General features: G+C 32.5%; 1 protein-coding gene across 6 annotated transcripts in view; it reads left to right on the top strand.

Moving 5' to 3' along the window:
- LOC138122475 (WD repeat-containing protein 47) overlaps positions 1-21555 on the top strand; it is a 68712-nt gene that overhangs the window by 27928 nt on the left and 19229 nt on the right. Inside the window, exons 1-2 of one of the 6 annotated variants that reach the window (XM_069036741.1) lie at positions 11976-12629; positions 13200-13536. The exons of 4 other annotated variants lie outside the window; for them this stretch is intronic. In XM_069036741.1, the coding sequence (XP_068892842.1) occupies positions 12307-12629; positions 13200-13536 (660 nt within the window). In that variant the 5' untranslated portion in view covers positions 11976-12306. Of the gene's footprint in view, positions 1-11975; positions 12630-13199; positions 13537-21555 lie in introns of those variants that run through there. One more of the 6 variants, XM_069036743.1, reaches the window with a different exon arrangement.

Genomic DNA, 21555 nt, shown 5'->3' with positions numbered 1-21555 from the left:
CCTTAAAGACACCAAAGTGTTCCCGGTTGCAACCTGAAAAACAAGAATTTGCACCCCACTGGGTGTGTTAATCCTCAGAAGTCAGAACAAAACCTCTATTGTATGCGGATTTAAGAAGGGCTACGGGCGGCTTCATTTACCTGACAGCCAGATACGAAATGTATATTTTCTAGTTACCAACAGTTTCAACCATTTTCTTCAGTTGCATTTTTTTAATAAGTAGATACTTGTTTGTGAAGTCAAAACTAATTATAGCTTTTTCCTTACACTAACCATGAGATACCAAAAATATCACCATAATAAGAAAGGATCCGAAAAAAAAACTAAAAAACTTTTGTATAATTTTATTTCAAATAAAATAAGTAAACTGAATTTAAAAAAATAACCGTTTCCACAATAATCGTGCGTGCGTGCATTATGTAGTGTGGTGCCGTCTTGATGAAACACGACTCTGTTCAACACTGCTAATGGCATGGCATTTCATCCAGAAAGTTGCTTGTTTTCTTTGATAATAGAATATTATATTTTGCTTGGCGTTACTTCGTTACTTTAGTTACCTATTGTTATAACAATGTTTTCGTATATTTTAACCTACAGTTAACTTTAACTGGCGTTGGTGAATACGGGCCTAAGGCCCATATTCACCAACGCCAGTTAAAGTTAACTGTAGGTTAAAATATACGAAAACATTGTTGTAACAATAGGTAACTAAAGTAACGAAGTATTTTAACCTACAGTTAACGTTAACTGGCGTTGGTGAATACGGCCGTAAGACTGCCATTAATAACATGATTATTTACAGTTCTTTGCATTTTTAGATTCAGGAAAATAATCTCCGTAATATTGAATAAAAAAAAATATAGGTACATTTTTTAATTACATTTCAACAAAAAGAAGTTGATGTTCATCTGGCAAAACTGGACGCAAGAAAAAAAATCATTTAATTGGTATTGAAGTGTTTTGAAAATTATTTCATTTGATGTGTTATTTATTCAAATTGGATAAAAAATAAGATACAGCGTCAAAGGTTTTTCGTCAGTCACCCGGTATATTTCAACTTAATAAATCTTATAGTTAATCACAGAAAATGGCATTGATACTTGTGCCAGAGTAAAATATCAATTGATATTAGACTAAGAAATAAATAACTACCACCAACCAGTATTTGGAATTATATTTATTCCATCCTAAACGATAAAATGGTATTTTATCTACTGTTTTCTTCATGGTAAAATGAAGTTTTATCGTCTAGAAAAATAAAATAATTAATGTTTAACATCCATTGTTGTTTTTCTGTTTTTGACGTTTTTTTGATTGTTGAATTTTTTTGACGTTTATAATTGTCATAATCAAAATAATTCAGTAATTCAATCGAAGTAATGGAGGATGGAATAAAATTTTGTATTGTACACGACGATAAAATTCACCATTATCTTCTCGAGCGTATTAGCCTCTCGGCTTAGGCCTCGAGGCTTAAACCGCTCTCGAAGATAAAATAAAATTTTATCGTCTTGTATAATAAATAACTATTATAGCAATTAAAGTACGTAATTATATGATGATTGATGAAGGACATATGTAGGATATTTTCTTTAAGTATTTGCCTTTAACGAGCATAAATTTGCACCATTAACAAAAAGTCCAATGTGTAAATATTTATTTTCTAAAAGACAAACGTATCCTAAGAACATCAAACCTTCTATAAGTTGTAACAAGGTTAAATTTAAATCATGGATTTTATATCATTTAAATTATGATAAAGTTTTTCCAAATTTGGTGCTAAATATAATTACATATTATAGATAACATTGGCCTATAAACGACCGATCTAATTATTACCAACTGTCGCGTACTTGTACTTTGACTTTCTCTTTTTTATCTTCAAGAGATACACGTACTGTTTGAGTAAACATTCAGAAGCTTGTGTACCTGCCTACTTAAATTATCTGCTGTAATATGTCATTGCACAGGTAGTTATATCAATTGAAATGTTAACAGATTAAGACTTTTTATAATAGATTTTTACATACACAGGGTCTATCACAACCAGTGACGGCTCGTGTTTCGCGAATATGGGTCGGCCGAACATGGGTAGATCGGTAAAGCTCAAATTAGTCAATTTAACTTTTTGATAGGCATCCGCGTGACAAATGTAGGTTCATAATTAAAAAAATGTTACATAGTAAAACTAACAAGTGCAAGCGCACTTGGCTGCCCGTTAACCATATATGTTTCTGGTACAGAGTTTTAGAAAACGCGCGATTATGACCACTTTTCGATTGTATTAAATCAACCATTGAGGGTTGTGGAACTGGCAATTTCTTCACAAATATTTTGTCATCATAAGACAATGTATGAAATTTATTTACCAATAAATAGTTAATCAAATCGGCATTGGTACTCACTACATCTTTTACATTTGCCATTGTCGGTGTGTTTACCTACTTACCACTTACACTCACTATTTAAATAATACTATAATAATTAATAACAGATTAAACACACTAAACAGAAACAAAAGACGATACGTTAAACGGTTAGGAGCAGACGTGAATTTGAAATTAAGGAATTAAACTACGCAAACGCAAACTCTAAGGTTCTCGATGATAAATAAGGTAGCGGCAACCGGGCAACTCATTGTTTTACGGGATGTTTGTATCGTGTCACGGGATGTTTGTATCGTGTCACGGGATGTTTGTATCGTGTCGATTAACTTGCATAGACTCCAAATTAAGTGAGATGGAAATATTGGCGCAACCGTTGTCGTTACCTTAGCAAACTCAGTTTAGCAGCGCCACAGCGCTGTAACAGCTGTCGGCCAAATTAACTTTTGCCGGGGTTGTGTGAAACGAGCTAAGCTATCCGTTACAAGTTACAGCAACATAACTTAAGATTGGTGAGACGAGACAGCTGGACGTACTTCTGAATGTATTCATCGTTTCAAAATCGCAGTGCAAAGATTAGTCTGTGTGCACTCGGCAAATACGTCACTGGCCGACCCTTCCCCTTCCTTGGCCGAATGTATTTATTACCTATTTAATAAACACTTGCCGCAGGAGCCTAGGAACGGCTTTGTCAATTATTGTCGTAGTTTTGTAAATATTCGTATGCATTTAATTTTTGTAATGGTGAAAAAATAACTTTAACTTCAATATCTAATTTAAATTGGTCTTTACTGAGGCAATTAAAAAAAAACGATGAAGGCGAACAGACATCATAATTTATGTTTAGTAGAATTTTGCGTTTATTAAGTGGATTTTTATTTACACACACATTTTTTTTTCAAAACTATCCTGGATGCGTTTAGGTATTTATACTACATAATATGTGTATTTACAGCACATACGGTACACAGTACAATGTAATTAGGTACGAGACAGAAATGTAAATTGTAATTTAAGTTGTTATTTGTGTTTGAAGAAAAATAACGTAAACATTTTTTTATCAGAAAGTATGAAAATAAAATTCGTAATTTTGTGTGGTACGGCCCGGCCGACTCTGCCGCCCCTAACGAGCCGTCACTGATCACAACTGGCGGACCAAAATAATACGGTGAATTCATCGTCTTCTGGGAATAATAGGAAAAATGTTCAAAAAAATCTATCTTAAATAGTAATTAGAAAAGAAGCAATTTAAACTGACCAATCCTGTTGTTGATGTTAAGTTACCTATAAATTAGTTTTCCTGCTTTATTTGTAACTATGGATGCATTTCAAATGATGCATATGCATTGTTGGGTATCTGCATTGTTTGTGCAATGACGGACGTTTTTAGGTTATAGTATTTTTCAGGTTATAGTATTTCTGCTTGGATGTTCCGTATTGGGAAAACGAACTGCGTACTCCTGAGGAGCAACTGTGGCACTCTCATCACACTGTCCATATAAGACAAGTATATCATAAGCATCACGAACGTTAATGAGTTAATGACAATGTACCGATCTCAGACAATTTTGGAGTCGTCGCAAGCTCCTCCTCCAAACAATTGTCTTCGATCGGTACATTGTCATTACCGTTCTTTATACTTAATATACTATTGTAATTGTCAGAAATAATTTATTATGATATAACATTATTCAATTATTATGTCTTTGCAGCAATCAATTTTGTTTCGATAGTTACTAATATAATTTTTTAAGGTAATTTTATATCTACACGCGATTAGTCAATTAAAAACGTTTTTATTTTAAAATCCAATGATGGATTTAAAAAAATATTTTTCCTATTCCCCGAAGATGATGATTTCACCGTATTATTTTGGTTCGCCAGTTCTGATAGACCCTGTACCTATACATGTCACAGTTAACCAAATGAAACATTAGAATTTTAGACGAAACGGTTTATTTACGAAATTATTTTGTATGATGGTCGCCAAATTTAGAGTTTAGATGTGAATGTCACACACGACCAGGTTTGCAGAAATGTGGTCAATTTTTTTTTGCATTTCGAGACCGAACCGTTATGGAAAAACTAAGAGTTTCGTAGACATTCTACCCATTAAAATGACATTTACGTTTCTATACATTTGAAAATCTAGTTTTGCTGGATATAAGAGAAGTATATGTATATCTTATAATAGGTAGGTATACATTTTATGGTATGTACACTTCTATTAAAAAAAAAGCGTACACGTATGAAGGGCTACTGTAAATGGGGATAAAATTAATTAATCGTTTCCAAGAAAATATATTACTGACATTTTGTATATATGTCAAATGTGTGAACACTGTTTTTTTTTTATAAATTTTCAAATTATTGTTAGATTGTTGAGAGTTGCCTTTTTCCATAAATTTGTGAATAAAAGTTTGAACTGTGTTTGTAGTAATTGGTAATAGGTACTTGCCTAATAAAGTAATAAATAAGGCAAAACATTTATATACGTTAAAATCTCTGAAAAATACATCGATCAAATCCAGCTATCATCATGGGTTTTGTTACAGGTTTCTAAGTAACAACAATTAAAACATAGGTTTACGATATGGCAATGTAGCCAAAATTGTGCTCACTACTTGTACGCTTTTTTTTTTTAAATAGAAGTGTAAGTACATGAATGCGTTAAGCAGAAAAATAATTTTTCTCATACGTAGTAAAGATGATGAAGTAGGTAAATGAATTAAAACAACCAAACACTTATGAATAATCAATGGTTTATTTCGTTTTTTTGTAAATCGTTGTCTGGAATGTTCGCAGCAGAATTTCAAGAACTTTGGTATAAGAATTAGCTTCATGGCATGTTTGATGCAAGCAAATATGAAATAAGTTTTTCAGCAATTTTATTATTATTTATTTTAAAATACATACTTGATCATAAAAATTCTAAAAAACAAAACGAAATTATTATTTGCTGATTGAAATAAATTGTTGGTAGAAAACTTTAACTTGTTGCAAAATATATACGGTGTATTAAAAATGACGCACCACATTTACATCACATGATTCTATGATGAAATAGAAGCAAAAAACTCTAGTACCAATTTACTGTTAGATATAACCCTCCACTCATGGAGTCACAGTGAAACTTGGAAATTTGCTACGATTGTAATATGTTCATAAATTTTGAATCTATTGCAACATCTCAACTAAGCTAGAGTGATTATTCGAGAACTTGAGTAAAGTCAGAAAGTAACAAGGATTGTCATTAATGTCATTTTTGATAATAATATGTAATTTAAAAAATATTCGTCTTAAGACCAAATTCGAATTAGAATTTTTTGTTTGGTATTCAACGTAGATTCGCGTGGCATAAATATTATGAGCCATTTTTAATACACCTGTATATAAAATTTTATTAAAACTTATAATTTTATAGAACTCGAATGTAACGCAACATGAAAATTAACAAAGTTAACTTATTGTGATGAGTGTTACAAAACTTTCTCAGTTAGGTATTAGGTACAAGGAGTAATAAAATATTATGTACTTAACTCAGGTGATCTAGCAGTTTATCCAATTAACTCGTGTTTGCCGATCTGTAGTTGTAGGAAAAGAGTGTTTAAGTACATTAAATTAAGTATACCACATTGTAAAAACGTAGAATTAGAGTGGGATGTGGGAATTTCGTGAGAAGTGTACAGGGACACCTCGTTTTTGAAATTGATGAAAAATAAATACTGTACCAACAGGGATAAATCTGGACCAAACGATCACGATCGGAACAGATAATACTTCCAGAAAAACCAAGCTAACTGAAATGATGGTACGAGGGTTCATTTCTTGAATTTTTCAGTAAAAATGTTTCTTTTTTTAAAGATTTTTATCCACACGGCTTCCATTGGTAATAAAAGTATTACTGATGCGTTATGCTGGTAACGAAACAGTTTTAGTAGATATTTAATGGGTGTGCAACTTAATTCGGTGTCCTTTTTCACAAGATTCAAAATATAATAACAGAAAATCAAATACAACTTTAATGTTTGAAATAATCTCCACCGGATTGGGCAGTTGACAAATACCCTTGCGGAGAAACATGAAACTGTTGAGTTGATAGAATCTTCAAGATATATTCGGGTCCCTTGCACTGTGTTGCGGTTCATATATCAACATGAGTCGTGTCCTGGCAGAATGAGTTGGCTAAATCTCTGGCCGGTATAAAGTCCCTTTTACTCAAATGCATCACTGAAATGGAGTTGCTATTGGCAGCTCTCTGCAGTCTGTTCAGCATGTTCATGTTGTTATACATGCTCAAAGTAGTACACAACACCATTTATACAGGATGTCTCAGCTAAGACTTTCGAGCCTAATATCTCGGTTATTTGCCAACGGATTTTTATGAAATTTAAAATGCAGATATTTTAGACCGTGAAGGTTCAATTAGTAATAATAAAATTACCTCAAGTTAAAAAATATAATTTTAACACATGTTTATCGAAAATTATGCGCGATTATTATTAGATTGTTAAACATTAAAAAATAGGGGTCTACACAAACAATTAAGTAAATCACTTGTCTGATTCAACGAAAAGATTAGATTTTGTCGTTAAAAATTTAATGTAAAATTTGAAGGTATTTGAGCAGTTACCTTTTGAAACAATTGAAGATTAATTGCCAAGCAACATTTTATACACCCTTTAAAGTCTGTCAAAATTGGACGCGCTTTATTAGAAACGTCAAATTGTGAACATTTATTGAAAATACTCTAAAAATAGACTATAGCGGCAGAAATTTCAATATTGTTGAAAAAGGAAAAAAAATTGCCTATGGAGAGTGTCGTAAGAACTTCAATGACACAGTTCGTTTTCTCGTGGAACATTCTCCAAATGTAGACTTTACAAAATGTAAGGTTCAGAGAGTCGTCAATTTATTTGAAGACACAGGAAGCGTACGTGAACTAAATTATCTTGCTAAAATATCCCGATAGTGTTTTAGTCCTTTATGGAAGAATTAAAGCATCCAGTATTAGTTAGTTATGTATTAAGGGCGTAAGAGGGCTTTTATGGCCTGAGGTGTGATTTTGAGCCCGAGTGATAACGAGGGCTAAAAACACGCTGAAGGCCATAAAAGCCAGTTCACGCCCGCAGTACATACACTATTTTATGCACGATTAAGACCTAAAACCCTAACATTTAACAATAATTAATAAATAAATGTCTGCCCACACCACGGGATGTTTGCATCGCGTGCTCCCGTCAAATTTTTAGTTTTGCGCGTAACCTTGGGAACAGTGAAAATACCCGTAGCCATTATGCCAATTGCAATTTTCGGTTATAAATTCATTAACGAAATGACGAACGAGGATGAGAAAGCGGCAGAAATGAGTGTCCAGTATCGAGTAATCCCCATTCGGGATTAGGTAATTTAAGTTAAGTGGCAATTTTTTCCTTAATTTTACCAAAAATGTTTTTGACTTTTATTTGACATATCTTTATGGCCCACGGGCATAAAGTGATCCGTGGGCCATAAAGAGACGTTTATGTCAAGAAAATGTGTGCATAATTGTCAAATTATAATATAATCGTGCATAAAATAAATTACGTCCAAAGGTTGTCTTTAACTTTGTAAATGTTTGTAAGGTGAACAAGATAAACGTCAAATATGTCACCTGCGCTTCTGCGAAAAGGGATGACCCAAATTCTGCAAAATTGCGCGTTTGTTTCATACGCGTCTACATTTTTGCATTTGCAGCCACGTTTAACACAGTTTTTTGCTTTTTTCTTGCAAGCCAGACGTCTTTCAAGGACGAGTTTTTCCCTACAGCATTTTTATTGACGATCAATTTTTTATGTAAATCTTAATTGATTCAACATTTTAAAAAAGGCATGTAAAAATTACGTTTTTAAGACTTGGGTGATTGCATTAATGGGATTTTATTCTTCACCGTCTAAAATATCTGCATTTTAAATTTCACAAAAACCGCTGGAAAATAAATAGTTATAGATTCGAAAGTCTTAGCTGAGACACCTGTATATAAATTAGTAGCTGAATGTTCTTCTCATATGATTGTATTGCGCCTTGGAGTCGATGTCGATTGTTGACGGAGATCTATCCATGATTATTTTCATACACATTTTTCGTCACCAGTAAAAAATCGTTTCTTTTAAATCAGTTGGACGAAAATGAACGTGTCGAGCCTTCCACTCTTTGCTTATAGGGTTTTAGCAAAACGTAAGTTAAACAAAAACGTTAACATCAATGTCGTAATGTCTTTAACGTACGATTTTAAAATATACTTTTAGCAAGTCGATCTTCAAAATTAGTTTGACGTTTCGTTTTGACAAGTTATGACATTTATCAAAATCCGCTCACACAGGAGAAATTTCTCAAATTCTGACAGTGTCGAACAAAAAATTAAATAATTAGTGTCAATTAATGTCATACAACATGATGATAGGTTATGATTTTACGATCATTTTACAATGGAGCATTTTCCATTGCGTCAAAACATGATTTTGACGACCAGTATGTTGCATTTGCGCATAATTTTCAATCTAATGCAAACGATCAACCAACGATTCATTGAAAGGAATGCTCGTTTTAATCAATTTACACTAATTGCTTCTTTTCTATGAAGATTTTAAATACTAACGTTAAATTAGGTCTTACTGAGTCAGTGCAGTTTTGCAATCGTGCTGCCGTAAGAAGAGTACAGCTTACAAAACACTATCATGACGACACCTACACGGATTGCGGATCGTCAAGCATACTTGTACTCAATTTTTTTTTAAATATAAAAACCAAAGTTCATAGCTGCATTTGTTGGAAAAATAATTTTTTTAAAACAACTGCAGTTTAGAACTGTAACTATGGTAAATTCATATTTGTAATGACGAACTAGAGTTACTAAATTTAGTTACTTTTGTCTGCTGTACACACCTTTTTACCGCGAATTTGGGCTTTAAAAAAGTTAGGTTATGAATCACGTCATTTGTTTCTAATTGAATATTGAATTAGTTATTTTCATATGAGTAGCGCTGTCAGATCACTTTTCATGTATGAGGCCGAAATTTGAAGCACGAGGCGTCAGCCAAGTGCTGCAAAACAAGCCGAATACCTGAAAACTGACAGCGCACGAATATTGAATAACATTTTTCGTGTTCGTTTAGACAAAATCTTAAAAAACATCAATTTATTTTACATTTTGAGGTTATCTTTGACAGATGTCAAGTTCGGTATATAACCGGGAAAGTTTATATATTTAGTTATATACCACTTTCCCGGTTATGTATCTCAGGAAACGAGCACGAAAAATGTTTTTCGTGTTCGTTTGGGTAAAATCTTAATAAACATTAATTAATTGTAAATTTTGTGGTTACATTTGACAGATGTCAAGTTCCCGATTATGTATCTCAAGAAACGAACATGAAAATGAATATACTATAAACAAAATAAAAGATCTAAACAAAACTTTTTCACTTTTTGGAAGAAATACTCAGTTTTTGAATAGCTGTATCTCGGAAACTAGTGGATGCACAGAGCTCACTTAGGCCCCAAATTGTAGTAAATTTAATCTAAAGTCCATTCACGTTGGATTTTCCCTGCCAAATTGTTGTCACGTTACAACCCTGCGCCTCCTTTCCTAGTAATTTTTACATTATCGTGTTTTATTCGTGATAGAGCGATTGAGAGCGATTTGACGTCTTTAATTTTGAATGTTAGTTTGACGTGTGAAATAAAGTCACAGATTTTTTAATAAAATTCTATTCTTGGGTGATTTTACCATGGCGAAAAGAAAAAAGGTTAATTTTAAAATTGCGTTAACCTTCCACAACTGACGTAATGTGACGAAACCCCCGAGCTAATACGGACTCAAGAAAAAATAGCTTCAGTTCGAAAATTAATTAGTTAGAATCCTTTAATATTTAATGTTTGTATGTATTAACATGTATTATAATCTATTTACGACCTTTATTGAGCAGTTTTAACAATACAACGTTATTTTAAAGGTAATATGTACATCCAAAATGCTTAAATTACAAAAAAATCATTAAAAATCAAAATGCACCTTTCTTTTGTGGTATGCAATTGTAACAATACATTCTTGAAATGTCACAACCACAATCAAAACGTATAAGTGTCTCTGAATAACTGAAATTTTATTGCCAAATTTGTTCCATCATTTAGATGCATTCCTTACTTCCATCGCTTCCAATGAAAGAAACTTCACACAATTTCCTATTGGGTTCATTTTCTATAACTTATTCTGGTTCCTCATCACTCATCATGTTAGTCGCAAAAGGTTAAGTAAATGTAGTCATTAAGGGTTTTTTCAATTAATCAACAACGCAAGCAGAAAAATACAACACCAGTAGGTAGGAGTTAGGTACCTATTGTATGTTCCTAATCCTATCATACCGATTAACAACTGACACTATTTTTAGTGCCAATGATAACAAAATGAATGTATTATTACCTATTGTTATCCTCTAAAAAGTTTAATAACAATATTTGAAAAATGACTGTTTCTTTGCTGACAGCGAATAACATAACCTCTACAGTCTACGAATGACTTGGTTACTTTATCAGCCCGTATTGGTGAGATACACAGCTAAAGCATTTTTGAACTAAAAATCACACCGCCACAATATTGAATTATTTGACCTTGACTAGGAAAATCCAACGTGAATGGACTTTACATAGTTTAAAAAAGGTAAGTTCAACTTTTCTATGAGACTCATACCTATCTTAGGAGATATTGAGCAAAAACTGAAAATAGTGCGAAAATTTCGCAGTTCTTTGGCTACCACGCAGCGCGCACAAGTCTTTCGAAGTTGCAAATTTGGTTTTTTACTCTTGGCAAAGGTCCAAACAACATATTAAATAATTAGAATTACATGACATGACCTTTTGCAAGGTGTATGTATGTATTTATATTGACTGAACCATATGTAATTTTGCTAAAAATGTCAAAATGACAGTTGATGACTTTAATTATTGATTTCATTAATTAGAACAGGATAACGCGTTCGGGAATCGTTCCTTACTAGGCTTGAAGCATGTCTTCAAGCTAATGGAGGACACTTTGAACATTTGCTGGGTTAGTTTATTTAAATACATACTGCTTTGTTATCTACGTTGATTACTAAATTAAATCACATTATAAATGGTATCAAGTGGTCAGCGTCATTAATATGTATTTTTGGTTGCGTACAAAATAAATTCAGAAATAAGCCTTATGTGATGATTACTGATTAGCCCTGTATGTAGCTATACAAGTCATATACATACTTAATGATATTTGTGTTAACAAAAAATACTATTTGTACTGTGTTAATTAAATTACAGCAAATACATAGTATGCGGTGCCAATATGATACGGAACAAAAATTAAAAAATCCAAATCTTATTTACAGATAGAAAAACCATTTCATTTTTTACGAAAGGAAACGTACCACTTTTTTCTATTATTTTCTTTACTATTTTTGTTTTGTTTGTAAACATAATTAACATTGGAAACATGACATTTTTTGTGACAATTTTCATTTGGATAGACTGTGGGTTGTGGTAGATTTGTTGTCATAAGACCGCGCATTTGGCCTCCACCGTGACAGTACCTCCGAGATCGTACAGTGTTAATGTTGGAATGTGGCCGCAGTCATGGGAACCTGCTGACACACTCACATCTTAGTGGTCATAGTCTTATGTGTGAATTCCTTCGCGAGTGACTTTAAGTGAGTAACTTTAGTGAATGAAGTACAAATTTGGTTCAGTTATGTGTTTTTGAAAAAAAGACATTGGATTTTCATAATGATACTGATACTTTATCAAAAGTGACATCGAAAATTTAATTGAAAGGGATTGGAAAAAGTATGTATCATACTTCAAACATAGGTACTCAACTGACTTTGTTTAATATCGAATAACAAACTGAAGAATGGGTACCGCTATTAACCATGCAGCTGCCATTAAGAGGCTCGAGGCCCTTTTCAGTGATGTTAAACTTGAACAAAAACCAACATCTGAGGTACACGTTCAGGTCGAATCTAAAATGAATACGAAATGCGATGTGCATGGAAAAAATGGACGACGAGGTTCCTTGGGAAGTGTTCTCCATATAACAAATAGGAGAGACTCTTTAGGAAATGTCATCAGTCAAAAAAAGGAACCAAACTTATATCACTCAGGTTATTTTGGAAATGGTGTAGGACCGAGAAGAGAATCCATGCCGGCTCTTAATAATTATGGCACGTATTATAGGTGAGAATAATTAGATGCATTGTCACCGAGAAATGCAACGACCACTTTGGTGAAAACATAAAAAGCTACAGTTTTGTCAATTTTATAGAGCTAAGTACCGTGATTTTATTTTAAATTGAGACCATTTTTACGGAACTAGACCGCATTGTTTGGTAGTAGACTAATTACTTATAATTACATTTCTGTTGAATAATTTGTACGTGTGAGAAGTGTGTCGTCCAACTACATGCAATAAATGACTCTTTAGACATGCATCGTTTATACCAAGCTTAACACGAAATCATTTTAATTAACATCAAACACAACAAATATGTGTCGATCTGTAAATAACTATTCAAATCAGAGCTGTTGATGTTAAAAAATGAGCCGGGAATAACGGCAATTTACTACCAAATCAAAATGCATGAAGTATTGTCATAATATTTTTTTCTTCGTGATCAGTGATCTGGAAAATATTTCTGCGAGTGAAGCAAATTGTTATAGTAGTGCAGTTGCGAATGATTGCATTTCGGTTTACAAATAAAGATTGTATCGAATAGCCTCATTCTTAAGAAAGATTTAAATCTGTAGGCGCCGCGACTCTCTCGGTCTTCCGAATGGACCACCTAAAAAGGATATGGAACACCCTAGTCACTTTGCTGCGACCCTGCGAAAGGATCCTTTGGGCTCTTCAACGGGATCGCTACGTAAAGACAACAGCCGTTCATGGGGTGTGCGACGAGATTTAATGGGCGGGTCCATGTCATCTTTAAAAAGTAATTTTCTTCAAGTACCCAATCAGATGAGGAGAAATTCCAAAAATTATTCCACCGATTCTTTGGATGGACGTAGGAATTCGTGGGATCCAGGACGCAGAGGTAGTTCAGGGAGTTGTTGTTGGGAAGAACCCGTTTGGCAAAGTAGAAAGGTATAAGTTTTGTTTTTATTAGAACTACTTACATAAATAGTAATTGCTGGAGTTTAATTATGATAACAAGAAATGATCATGTATGTACATATTTACTGTATCTGTAAAAATTGCATTTTTCTAAGTTTACCATGTGTTTCCATTTTATCTATATCTGAGAGCAAGTTTGCAAATTAGAAACGAAAGTGTAGCTGAATATTTAAAATGTGTTATTGTTACGTGTTTACAAATCGAACTCCCATCAATAATAATTATACACCATAAAACCGTCCACACATTATTTGATTACCAAATGAGTAACTACTGCCAGACACTGTTGTCTCAATCACCAACCCACAGTTATCCAAATTTGTAGATGTCATTTTCAGGAATGTTTAAAGTAACGCGAATACTCTTTTATTCTATTGTGGAGATGAATATTGACTTTTTTTTAGATCAAACAGCATGTGTCACTTTAGTAATGTCGGAAAAAGCTGTTATAATAAACAAGATTTGTAGGTTTAAAATTACCGAAACATATTTTTTATAAATGCTGTATAATTCTACAAATGTATGCGATAAGATATTATGTAAATTGTGTCGGATGAAATTTTAAGCAGGTCTATAACTTAACGTGGAAATAATTGCGTAACAAGATAATATGAAGAAAATTCGAAAGAGTTATCTCGACGGACGTTCGCTGTAAAATAGAGTTTGTGTTCCAACCTCTAATTGAAATCTCCGTTATCTAAATTAGTGGCACTTGGAATGTTGTATTCCAAATAAGTCGGCTCTACCAAAAGAGATGTTTTGATGGAAAAAACCAAATACAGTTTATGACATAACACCACAGGTAAAACGTTTTTGTAAATGTTAGATGCGCAATTAGATTTATATGGTATTTTGAATGGATTTAAGTCGATGACGCATTGTTCTTTCTTTAAGTAAGTCGAGGCGCCCCACGCATGTTTTCATTGATCTTGCCTAACTCGGTAAGGCCGTTTACTGACAAGGTCTTTATATGTTTACTTTTTTTTTGCAATTTTATTATGGTTTAATGGATTCGAATAATTTCTGGTTGTTAAATGTCAGATACCTAATTTTTAACAGCTTTTGTGGTTTATTCATTTATTATTATGTAATTAGAAATCGGTTCATATAAAAAAATGTCCTTTTTTAAAGACTCGTACATATGACTCTTCAAAGCGCATTATGGCACATAAAACAGTTTTTTGGGTAGAAGCAAAAAACATATATTTTCTAATTCGATTTACTTTACGTTAAAACTAAACGGCCATTTGAGAAGTTCTGTTAGATGAATCACATTAATGATCTCATTTAGATCAAAAAGACCCTAGATATTTAGAAAATATTAAAAAAAGATCGGACATAATGCAATTTGATTCATTCTTGTGAATGTAATGCGTTTTGTTGTGGTATGTTTGGACATAATGCTTATTGTTAATCGTGAAATTTATTATAACATTGTAAAAACCTAGGTAAACACTTAATTGAAAAGCCAAACTAATACTAGACAAGATTTTTAATTGAAACTTATAATTTATAAACTAAAAGACACGATTGAAACCGCTAATTTGAGGTTAGATACATGCCAAAATGTATCCAAAATGCCAACGAAACAACATAATGCGTTTTGATCCGTCTACCTCGATGGACATTATACGTTTTGATGCAAGCATCAGATTTCAAACTGAAATTAAATAGAAATACAATTTTATTTTTAGCAGTTTCTTTAGGTAGGGCTGTAAAGTAGTTATAGAGGATTACACTTCAAACTGAATTTTGGCCTCGACTGGACATAATGCGATTTGATTAGTTGCTCCTCATATAAGGTAAGAAGGTACACACGCCGAAGCCAAAACATTCGCGTGGTGTTCAACGAAGTGTTCCATTTCTTCAAGAATTTTATTGTTTTATTGATTATTACGTTCGTTAAAAGTACAGTAAATGAAAAACTATTATTGAAAACAAGATTATACAGGGTGTCCCCAAAAAAGAAGACGAGTCCATAACTCCGTTATTTATCGGAAGATTTTAATTATCTGTACACCAAATTGAATGGTTGTTAATAGGCTACAAAATGGCCTAATAAATTCGAGTATAGCCCCATGGGCTTCCAAGGATAAACTGTCAAAATATTTTTTTTTCAAATGGGATTACATATTTTTTTTAGTAATTCTGATAGAGATTCTTATTCTGAAAACAACAATGTATCACAAAATACCAAAAATTCACAAAAAAAAAAATGTAAAGAAATGCTACTATCGTCTATGTTCCATTTTGCGCTAAACATTGGTGGCATATTTGTGCAATCCTACGTGTTATTATTTGTCATTTGTTTTTCCAGCTACCTTAATTTGGTTATTACATTATAACGCAATGCATTTTGATAGCTTTTCGCTTGGTGCTCGTCATTTGTTTCAAAAGTTAGTGTTATTTTTTTTTATGTGAAGTTATACTTGTGATACATTGTTGTTTTCAGAATTAAAATCTCTATCAGAATTACAAAAAAAAAAATATGTAATCCCTTTTGAAAAAAAATATTTTGACAGTTTAGTCTTGAAGCCCTTGGAGCTATACGTGAATTTACGAGTATTAAGCCATTTTGTAGCCTATTAACAACCATTTAATTTGGTGTATAGATAATTAAAATCCTCCGATAAATAAGGGAGCTCGTCTTTTTTTTTGGGGGACACCCTGCATGTACCTAAATGTATTTTCATGTTCGTTTTTTGAGATACATAACCGGGAAAGTGGTATACAAGGTGAGTGTGTTAATTTTAACCAGTGGAAGAACTCGCCAATTTATGAAACTTTTCGCAAAAGTTTTCTAAGATTGTTTGCCCCCTAATTTTTACCAAACGAGCCGTTTTGTGGAATTAACTACAGTCCATTTCATTTAAGTATGCAGTGTAGAATAGCATAGGGACTATTTTCCCGCCGTTGATTGGTCAAAATGAGAGAAAAGTCTACACTAGGCAATGTTAGATTTTTGATACTACTGTGAAATTTTGATATTTGATAGATTTTTTTGGTTATTAGTGTCAAACTTATCGAGTTTTTGTATCAAACGGATCATTAAACTATAATTTTGTTATTAGAATACCATTTTATGACTTTTTTTGTGGTGTTAATTTTGCTTGGAATGTATGTTTTCAAATTCACCGCGTTCGTCAGTGTGAAACGTTCTCCATTCGAAGCGACATCTACTGCATTCTTAAATGGAATGGACTGTAGTCTATTATTTTATAACAATGTAAGTTTTTTGACAAGGCTCCGTTTCTATCACAACAGAAAATTTTCGCGCTTACCCATAGGCGGGTATACAGTGCCTTTTTTTAACGCTGGCCATAGGGATTTACATGACAAAAATTTTGGATCGTGTTAATAACCTTTTTAGCAGTAATTTTTAAGTGAAATTTGTCAGAATATTAGACTAGTATTTTATAAATCAATTTAAGTTTATTTTATATGTACTACAAAATAAAATAATTACGGAATTAATTTTAAAAAAAAGTACTTTAAATTTATTACATTATTTCTTGCCCAGAACGTTTTATAACCTATCTTTGCTCTAATTCCATGATTATTTTGTTTTGTACGATGGGCCGAAGAAATTGATTTATAAAATACTAATCTAATATCCTACCAAATTTCACTTAAAAATTCCTACTCAAAAGCTCATTAACTTTGTAGCATGTAAATTCCTATGGTCAGCGTTAAAAAAAGGGCACTGTATATGTATGCCTTGTTTATTCAAAAATTTAAATCAATTTGTAACATTTTTTGGTAAAAAATTCAGAAAGAAAAAATGTGTAGGTATAGAAAACGAGCCGTAGGGGAGTTTTGTATGGGACGAGTGCGCCAATGCCCTTATAAAACGAGTTTTTTTGTTATTTTTTTAGAATTTGCATCCTTGTTTTAATTTTTAAATAAAAAAATTAAATTTTCAAATTCTAGGGAATATTGGTGTAGTGGTAGTTTTTTGGTGTAAATGACAATAATATACTGAAATATTGATTAAACATTTCTTAGAGATCTATTAAACTACGAGTGCTTTAAGAGATAGCCATCCGTAAACGACTACAAATTGAATATGTACAATAATAGACCTATTAGAGACGCAGATTCTAAAAAGGCCCTTTTTCGCACGCATTTTAGTGTCAAAAACAGGGATTATGATTCAGGTATAATAAAAAAAAATATATGTATGTATTAATTTTATTATATGTACAGTGGCGGCCATTAATTTGGAAACACCAAGATTTTTCTATTGTAAATTGTTTGTCACTTTGACAATGTTATTGACATATCAATTTCGGCTGTGACAGTCTGTTGAATGCGCTCAACGATGAATATGGGTGACGTACGCTCATGACATAACGCTTACACTATCAAATATTAGAAATATTCAGTAAACTAGATTAGGCCGGTGTTTCCAAATTAATGGCCGCCAGTGTACTACAAATTTTATATTTTAGTAGATATGTATAAGGAAACTGATTAAGTTCTTTTGTTTTGAATGTTTTGATTGATTGAATCCAATAAAATGCATGTTTTATGTAGCTGGTTTACAGAATAACACTGAAGTAGCAAAATATGTAGCCGTAGAAGCATTTATAAAATGTTTTGATTGTAAAGTGTAACAAATTGTAGCGCTCGTGGAGACATATATTCATATAGGTCACAAAAATGAAGATGGATTTCTACATGCAAGGTAAATCAAAAATTACCTGTAATTAAAAAACTGAGAAAGACATTGAACTTTCACTCACTTCTCTATCCTTTCGCGCTTTTAGATCCTACGCACGTATCGGCACCACCCATAATACGTAATGAATTTTATGGTTTTATGAAAATACACAGTAGACAGATTTTGAACCGTCAAGGATTATATTTATTCAAGCGACGAGCAGAAATTTTCATGATAATAAAGTAGAAGTCCATGTAATTATCCTTGAAATCACAAACTAACCGCTGAATTTCTGTACCGTTAGTGTTCTAAATAAACTCCGACGACTTTCACCCACATCAATGTCGTCTGCGCTGCTCATCTGAGTTCTTAGAATAATTTTGTTTTCTTCAAGAATAATCGTTTCACATACATACATTAAAATTTTGTCACTGATTTTTGGATTCTAGACGGTCAAGATTCATTTGTCTGAAGACCTTTGTAAAACTAAAAGCCGGAAACGATTCTGGGACTTTTTTCAATTCATTGTTTAATAGTTATTTTTATTTACATAATTAGTGGGATAAAAGCAATATTACAGGACTCGAGTGTGAAGATTGCAGGTAACGAAGGCGTTAGCCCGAGTTCATCTGTAATCACACGAGTTTCCTGTAATATGCTTTAGCCCACGTGTTATGTACAAAATTTTACCTAAGACCGCCCCAAATTAAAAAATTAATCTTATCTATTGATTTTCGGCAGTGAAATAAAGTTATATATCTAATCCCGTGGGATAAATGATACTTATCCCACTAATTTTGAGTGGGATAAGAACGTCATTACCTCACGCATTTTCATTACCTCACTCAGTGGGATAAATGAGTTTCATTACCTCACTCAGTGGGAAAAGTAAATTCTTATCCCACTGAGTGCGGTAATGAAACTCACTTTTCCACATTTGTTCGATGCCAATAGTATTCCAGACTTACCACGTGTCTGGTTATGTAAGACATTTAATATGCATATAGCAAGCTAATTAGCTTTAACAAAAAATAAGCGTTGAAAAAATTTTTCAACGCTTATTTTTTGTTAAAGGATTACGAATGTTTTATTAGCCGAAAAATATTGCCGTAAAATTGACAGAATTTAACAGGACGTGAATAAACATGACCTGATTAAATAAATACCGAATATGAACTTTAAAAAATAGTATATTATACATCAAGGTGGAGAAGTTCATGATTATAGCCAGAGCGCCAAGGCGCGAAGGCCATAAGGAACTTCTCTACCGTGGTTTATAGATACAATTTTTTTCACTACTAGATACGTTAAAATCCTTTCTGGTAAAAATTATTAATAAAATTATTTTGTCGGATGCGACGGATCCGAGTAGTTGTTTCTAAACGATTGCTATGAAAATCGTCTACGTTAACCAATGAAATACGCGACAATCTTTCGTTACTAGGTGACGGTTGTTCATTATTAACCCTGTGTTAATAATGAAAAATTATTAACCAATAGGAGAGAAATTCTACTGTGGGGTTCGGTTCAGGAGTAAATAATGACGCCTTCTCAGACTGGTAGTGAAAAAAATAAAACACCAATTTTCAGTTTTAGAATTTCAATGCAGAAATAACTATTACGTATTAGATATTTTCGGCTATAATATAACTGGTGGTATGATTATTATCGATGATATTATGAGTGAAATGTCCTGCTTCAATTTCACGAATTTAATATCTTCGATGATTAATCATACCACGTGTTATATTCGATGAGACAATATAATGAATGAAATGCAAAATTATTCATTTATTTGTCTAACTGTCAAATTTATTTCAATCAAAAATCGTAACAACGAGAGTAAATAAGATAATATTTTTTTTGTTTTTTATTATCGCTGTGATAGGCATGCAACTAAGGACTTTACGCGTTTTGATTGGATCATTCGTGATCACGTGATACATGAATTAGATTGTCCCCGAAACATCTTGAAGAGGAGTTAATGGTTTGAAATTGTAATGTATCTATCTACCGGGTGATCAAGGACTGTTTAAGTTGGCAGTACAATTAAGAATTTTTTTTAATTCGGTTATTTTTAACACTGCAACTGGATATGTTTTGTTGGTTTATTTGACAATTATCTGATATAGGTATAGCATTAACAACGACAAGCCACCAACAACCGGAAGTTACTCCTGTTATACGATTTAAAATACCATCCAGTGTTACCAACTTAAACAGTCCTTCTTGATCACGCCGTATATGAAACTGACTGCATTTTTAATTCACAGATGTAATCAGTAGTATTTTCTTGTAAGTTGCTAGTTAAACATATTCTTTATCTTTGCTAAGCTAATCATATTTTATACCTGCACTGTGGTCAGTAATACAGGGTATTAATACATTTGCAAAGTAAACCTGGATGTTGTCTGCGTCCATATCCAGTTTAACTTTGCAATAATGTATTGTGAGTTGCATTTTCGAATTCCGTCGGGCCCATTATCACTTATGAAATACCCTGTATAGTATAGTCATTTAAAAAAAACTCACGAGATTCACTAATTAGAACTACTGTGGTAGATTTTTAATTTAAAGGAAAACGTTCATTTTTTAGCACTTGAACATTATCTGCAAGATCTATTAATTGAGCAACAAGTTAGAGAACCAGCATAGCTTTGCAGTTGGAGAATTGCCTATTCATATTTCCATACATACTTTCAAATAGTCGTACTTTTTTACCCATACTATTTATGTTTCAAGACTTTCAGCCTTCGTCAATAAACAAAATTAAAGTATGTGGGCAATACAATTTTTTTTAAATTTAGTAATATTTAAGCTAGAAGTGGAGCAATGTTATTCAGGAAGGAATACCTTCATTGCTAGTAAATACTCGAGATGCGATATACAATTTCTCAATCGACGAAATTTGAACATGTCAAAAATATCACACTTTTTTAAATTAAAAATCTCCAGTTGGTAAGAAATTATAAGTAATATACATATGTATGTAGTTGTTCCCAAAATCATGATTTAAAATACAAACTTCCATTGTTAAATAGTCTGATTTATTATTTCCTAATTTAAGTTCCGAATTTATAGTAATTCGTTAATGGCTGTAAAATACAGGGTGATTCTGAAATAAGTTTGGAAAAAAAAGCCGGTAATTGGTGATAATGAGAAGAAGTCACGACAAAAACATGTTCTTATAAAAGTTTTTTCGTTTTCGAGATACAAATGATTGAAAATTTTCTCAAAATTGCTAGTACGCTGCTGAGTTAAAGGTGATTACCTGATTATCTTGGTAGTTTAGCAACAATAATAATAATCAAAGGTGACCGTCAGTC

This window comes from Tenebrio molitor, chromosome 1 (assembly GCF_963966145.1).
Source record: "Tenebrio molitor chromosome 1, icTenMoli1.1, whole genome shotgun sequence".
Classification (NCBI taxonomy): Eukaryota; Metazoa; Arthropoda; class Insecta; order Coleoptera; family Tenebrionidae; genus Tenebrio; species Tenebrio molitor.
The sequence above is the reverse complement of the archived record's forward strand: the minus strand, read 5'-3'. Positions and strand labels throughout refer to the sequence as shown.